The sequence below is a fragment of the Octodon degus genome, unplaced genomic scaffold (assembly GCF_000260255.1).
Source record: "Octodon degus isolate 3935 unplaced genomic scaffold, OctDeg1.0 scaffold00045, whole genome shotgun sequence".
NCBI classification, from domain to species: domain Eukaryota; kingdom Metazoa; phylum Chordata; class Mammalia; order Rodentia; family Octodontidae; genus Octodon; species Octodon degus.
This window is the reverse complement of record NW_004524621.1, coordinates 8021030-8027320: the sequence shown is the minus strand read 5'-3', so window position 1 is coordinate 8027320 and position 6291 is coordinate 8021030. Positions and strand designations below refer to the sequence as shown.

The following is a 6291-nucleotide window of genomic DNA, read 5'->3' as shown; positions in this document are numbered from 1 at the left end:
TAGCATTAAAATAGAAACCAAGGGGCTGGGGAGATGGCTTAGTGGAATAAGCGCTTCCCCGGCAAGTGCAAGGGCCTGAGTTCAATCCCTGGTTCCACCAAAAACAACAAACAACAACAACAACAATAACAACAACAAACAAATAGAAACCATTATACGATTTCATTTTTATTAGAAGTTATTTTGAAAGATGCAGGGAAAAAGGACCAGCAAGATGAACATTCAGACCTTTTTTTTTTTTTTTAAATTTTATGTATTTAGTACAGGGTCTATAGGGTCTCACTACACAGATTGGACTCGTAGTGATCCTCCTGTTTTCAGCCTCCCAAGTGCTGGGACTACAAGCGTGAGCCACCGTGCAGTTTCAATCAGTATCTCAATGCACCCTGGGTATGGGGTCAGCATGGCTTGTGGCTGGGGATGGAGACCATCCAGTCTTTTTTTTTGAATCCAGGATTGAACTCAGGCCCTTGTGTTTGCCAGGGAAGCGCTTATTCTATTGATCCATCTCCCCAGGCCCATCCAGTCTTAATAATGGTTACCTCTGGGTGACAGGATTACAGGTAATTTTATTTTCTTCTTTGTTCATCCTTTTTATGTTTTCCAAATATATATATATATATATATATATATATATATATGCCAAAAAAAGTAATTTTCAAATTTATATGCCTGGAAAATATATAAATATATTTTATATTATATATTACTTATATAAATAAATAATTAAATGTATAATATATTATATATAATATATATTTGTCCTTAAACTCTTGAACGAACTGGAGAAAACAGGAGTGAAAGTTCGAAAAGTAGTAACTCGGGTAAGAATGAGGGAGAAGCAAGGCAAGAAGGGGTTAAAAGATGGCACTGGAGTCCAGCGCCCGAGAGCCAGGAAGAATCTTACTGTTGGACCAGGGAAGCTCCTTCCCATTCTGGGTTGTTTCCTTTGCCAAACAGGCACCCTAGACCTGTCTTGAGCCACGCAGCCGCCCACCCACCCACCCACCCACGGAGACAATGGCGCGCTGGCCCGGGCGAGGCGCCCCGGGAGGAGCGTGCAGGGCCAGGGGCTTCCCCGGAGGCGGGGAGGCGCTCCCCACCCGGCCCGGCCCAGGCGGAGCCTCCCCTGCCGAGGCCGCAGCGCTAGGCGGGGCCTGTCGCGGTCTGGCAGCGCCGCGGGACTGCCCCGGGAGAGCCGGCCCTCCTCTGGACCAGGACTGGAGCTGCCCACGGAGCCGTGTCTGCCGCAGGTAGCTAGCGCCCTTCCCCCCGGGGCTCCGGCAGCCCCCTGCCAGTCCCTGCGTGTGGCCTCGCTCTCCGAGCCTCTCTACCCCTTCCCACCTTCTGTCCTGTCAGGCTAGGTGGCCGGGGGACACAGACCTCCCACGCCGTCCGGTTAGCTCGACCCCAGCACCCCAGCAGTCCGCCCTCTGCAGCCAGGCCCCGATGCAGCCAGGGGTGGGCATTGAGCGCTGCCAGGTCTCCAGCGCTGGAAAGCAGCGTCCTGCTCTGGCGGGCCCTCGTACAAGGCGAACTGTAAAAAATTCTCCAGGAAATGAGAAGCTAGGTCTGTGGAAACTCAGGATGAAGTTCCCGTACTTTCTCGCTTTCTGTCTGTAGTGCGTCCCTAAAGGACCAAAGGTTCCAATTTTTTTCCAGAATAGGGGTTACCGTTGGGTCTGAATACCCAGGGTGGCGCAGGGAGGTTTGGTGAATTTACACTAAGATGGTCGGCACATGATCAAGGGTGCGCCACCTGTGAGCAGTGCTCTGACTCTATGCCTGTGGAGGTGATATCCAGCCCTCATGTAGGCCCTGGGTAGGAATAGCCTCGGCATGACCTTTTAAAAGAAGATTGCCAGAACCCACTCGGGTTCCCTTTTGTCCCTGTTTGGACAGAAGCTTCCTTTCCCCCAATAAATATATTCTGCTTTTAAATAAATACATAAAGTTTGCCAGCATTGACCATCCCTCGTGCCTGCTGTTCACCTCCAACTGTCCACCTTGTGGGTGGGTGAACTCCTCTTTCCTCCACTTCCCCTGGGACTCTTCCACTCCTAGCCCCATGCCTCTTGGTGCAAGGTTGCTGCTGCCCCAGTACGTGACAGGACCCTGCTCAAAATGGAACTTAGGTGCACCTTTGCCATCGCCACCGTGCTGGCTCTGTGTCCCTCAGAGGAAAGGCTTTCTGCCCAGCAGTGACACTGTGGGACTCTCCTGAATGAGTTCTTTGTTCTGCTCCCTGCACGAGTGTGGAGTGTGGTGAGTGCTGGGGCTCAGGGCAGGCAAGTGCAATTCCATTTTGCAGCTAGATTGGGCGAGACTCATGCCAGACAGCAAAGGTAGAGGAAGGACTTTAATCCTAGCCAGAGAATAACTGTTTCAGCTAGTTTAAGAACTTTATACAGTTTGATGTTCATCTAATAAATTTTAGGCACTGTTTAAATTTTCTAGCAGTTGTCTTATTAAATTTTATGCTGTTTTCAGAGCCATAGTTGAGAATAAACAGACCTCTTTTCCCAGTGGCCGCCCTATTTGCTGTGCCTCTGGAAAAGCTGAGGGTGGAGCTGGGACAGGCTGAAACTTAGGACTGGGGGAGGCTGGGATGGTTTCTGAGGCACAGTCTGCTCTGACTCCAGGGTAGAATGTATCTGGCTTTTTGTAAGTTAAGACCCCATCCAGCATAACTCAGGGCAGCATTTCAATATTGGGACACTGAGGGTCAAGGTGATGCTTTAAAGCAAACATCTCTGTCTTGTGAGTAACGCTGTCTCCAAATGCCCTTGGTTTCTACTCAAGTTGTAAGTCACTTCCTCAGTGGCCTTTGTGACCATCTGGATGTTGCTTACTGTATCATTCAAACTATTGAGCAACTGTTCTGTAGCAGACAGAATCAGGGACATAGCAGCAAATAAAACATATGATCAGTCAAAGATCACCGCCCCTACGGAACTTACAATCACTGGAAGGAGGCAGCCAGTAAACATATACACATGTAAATACAGTATTTGGAATGTGAGCCCAAAGAATCAAAGTGGGGTATATGGGAGGGAGCTTATTGGGTAGGAGAAATTGCAATGTTACAAAGGGTGCTTAGGGAAGGTCTTGCTGAGGAAATAATATTTAAGCAGAGACCCAGAAGAGGTGTGGGTATAAGCCACAGAGTTAGGGAACATGGTAGAATTAGATCCCTTACAATACATATTTTTAGAGTTGAATAAGAATGTCCAAGTTGGTGGGCTTTGGGCGACCTCTTTGCTCCCTGCTGTCTGTTCACCCTGGTTCTATCTATCCCTCTCCAGAGTAGCCAGCATGCTGCGCTGCCTGGTGCCCCGTCTGCTGTGCCTCCAAGGCAGGACTGCCCAGTACTCCTCAGCTGCAGCCCTCCCCAACTCCATCCCGAACCCGGACATCCGCTACAGCCAGCTCTTCATCAACAATGAATGGCGTGATGCAATCAGCAAGAAGACCTTTCCCACAATCAACCCTACCACAGGAGAGATCATTGGACATGTGGCTGAAGGGGACCGGGCTGATGTGGATCAGGCTGTGAAAGCAGCCCGGGAGGCCTTCCGTCTGGGGTCACCATGGCGCCGTATGGATGCCTCAGAGCGAGGCCGACTCTTGAACCGATTGGCTGACCTGGTGGAGCGGGATCGTGTGTACTTGGCCTCACTGGAGACCTTGGACAATGGGAAGCCTTTCCAAGAGTCTTACGCCTTGGACCTGGATGAGGTTATCAAAGTGTACCGCTACTTTGCTGGCTGGGCTGACAAGTGGCACGGCAAGACCATCCCCATGGATGGGGAGCATTTCTGCTTCACTCGTCATGAGCCTGTGGGTGTCTGTGGCCAGATCATCCCATGGAATTTCCCCTTAGTGATGCAGGGCTGGAAGCTTGCCCCAGCACTCGCCACAGGCAACACTGTGGTTATGAAGGTCGCTGAGCAGACCCCTCTTTCTGCCTTGTACTTAGCCTCCCTTGTCAAAGAGGCTGGCTTTCCCCCTGGTGTGGTGAACATCATCACAGGCTATGGCCCTACAGCAGGAGCAGCTATTGCCCAGCACATGGATATTGATAAAGTTGCTTTCACTGGCTCCACTGAGGTAGGCCACCTGATCCAGAAAGCTGCAGGTGATTCCAATCTCAAGAGAGTCACCCTGGAGCTGGGTGGAAAGAGCCCAAGCATTGTGCTGGCTGATGCAGACATGGATCATGCTGTGGACCAGTGTCATGAAGCCCTCTTCTTCAACATGGGCCAGTGCTGCTGTGCTGGTTCTCGGACCTTCATTGAAGAATCTATCTATGATGAGTTCCTCGAGAGAGCTGTGGAGAAAGCCAAGCAGAGGAAAGTTGGAAACCCTTTTGAGCTGGATACCCAACAAGGTCCCCAGGTGGACAAGGAGCAGTTTGACCGAATCCTGGGCTATATCAGTCTTGGCCAGAAGGAGGGGGCAAAGCTTCTTTGTGGTGGGGAGCGTTTTGGGAAGCATGGTTACTTCATCAAGCCAACGGTCTTTGGTGAAGTGCAGGATGACATGAGAATTGCTCAGGAGGAGATCTTCGGGCCTGTGCAGCCTCTGTTCAAATTCAAGAAGATCGAGGAGGTGATTGAGAGGGCTAACAACACCAGATATGGGCTGGCTGCTGCTGTGTTCACGCGGGACCTGGACAAGGCCATGTACTTCACCCAGGCTCTCCAAGCAGGGACTGTGTGGGTGAACACATACAATATTGTGACCTGCCACACGCCATTTGGAGGCTTTAAGGAATCTGGCAATGGGAGGGAGTTGGGGGAGGACGGGCTTCGAGCCTACACGGAGGTGAAGACAGTCACCATCAAGGTTCCTCAGAAGAACTCGTGAGAACAGCCTCACAGAGGCCCAGCCCCATGTCCAGCCATTTCACAGCCAGCTGAAACAGTGGTTGCCAAATGAGTTTTAGGCATGAGACCCCTTTATTTGTTCCAAATACAAGGGAACCCCAACAAATCAGGCAGTTAAAGTAGAGCTATTCTACTTGAAACAGGCCCAGAGTCTAGGCTCAGAGTCTTACCCACCAGCTCCCCAGCCCCTGATTACTTGATGGCACTTGATTTACTTCTGTGAAAGCTTAGCAGTCTCTGGAAGACCAAATAAAAACCACTGATTAGATGGACAGTCACTTAGTCCTTTCTGCAGATCCAGGTACTTTGTAGCAGATTAATTTAGTGGCTTTGTGGATGGACTCAACTCAGACATAAGATTGAAAGGTGTTAGAAACTCTGAACTAAGTGGACATTCAATCTTGGTCCTCTTCATCAACATAAGTGGAAAACCAAGGCTGCTTTTTTCTTCTAAGTACCAATTGTTGGCTGTTTTGTTTGCTTGTCCTTTTTGCTCCTGGTTTTTCTTAATCTGAAGGAAGAGGTAGGCAAAGCATGAAATTACATAATCATACCTTCAAAATGTCTGTCAGCTGTTGTGCAGATAAACAAAATGTTTGCATGGAGTATTCAACTATTAACCACAGGAAGAATGAAGTACTTCTTTTGAGATCATGCTCTATGAAAGAAGCCACACATTCAAGGCTACATGTTACATGTTTGCATTTATATGAAATGTTCAGACAAGCAAATCTATAGAGATAGCAAGTACATTAGTGATTAACGAGGGCTAAAGAAGAAGTGAATGGGGCCTAACTGCTTGTGGGTATGAAATCTTTTAGGGGGATATTTTGAAAATATTCTGGAATTGGACAGAATATTCTGGTTGTACAACTTTGCAAATGTATTAAAAAGTGTTGAATTATACCTTAGTTATGGTATATGAATTAATTTTATTTAAAAAAGTGATATGTTCTGTTTTCAAATCCATTTTATTGCAATATTTTCTTGCTGCTAAACATTATAAGAGTCTGAGGAGTAGGTAGGGACCCACAGAATCATCTAGTCAGCCCCCAGCCAGGTGCAAAAGTCCCTGGCATAACACTTCTATTCTTGTTTCATTTTTTCTTAGGTAATGACAAAGTACAGATTTAAGACCCATAGAGAAAAAGCTCTGGTTCCCACCCAGAGCAAGTCCATCTCACTTCTGGACTTCCACTCACATTTTTGTCCCCAACCTCAATGAACACAACGTCCCTCAAGCATCAGAGTCATCCTGACATCTCGGAGATTTCTAAGTTGCAAACCTCAGCGTTCACTATCTGTATTGTTAATCTTGTTGCTTTCATTTCCCCATGTGATGAAAGTGATGTTAAACTCAAGCCAGCCAGGCAAGGTCAGAAACAAACTACTGAGCCTATCT

General features: G+C 48.2%; 1 protein-coding gene across 1 annotated transcript; it reads left to right on the top strand.

Moving 5' to 3' along the window:
* The first annotated feature begins 1183 nt into the window (after positions 1–1183).
* Positions 1184–5789, top strand: Aldh1b1 (aldehyde dehydrogenase 1 family member B1). Its single transcript, XM_004631824.2, has 2 exons — positions 1184–1253; positions 3306–5789. Exon 2 carries the CDS (start codon positions 3316–3318, stop codon positions 4867–4869), a length of 1554 nt encoding a protein of 517 aa, XP_004631881.1. The 5' UTR covers positions 1184–1253; positions 3306–3315; the 3' UTR covers positions 4870–5789.
* The last annotated feature ends 502 nt before the right edge of the window (positions 5790–6291 follow it).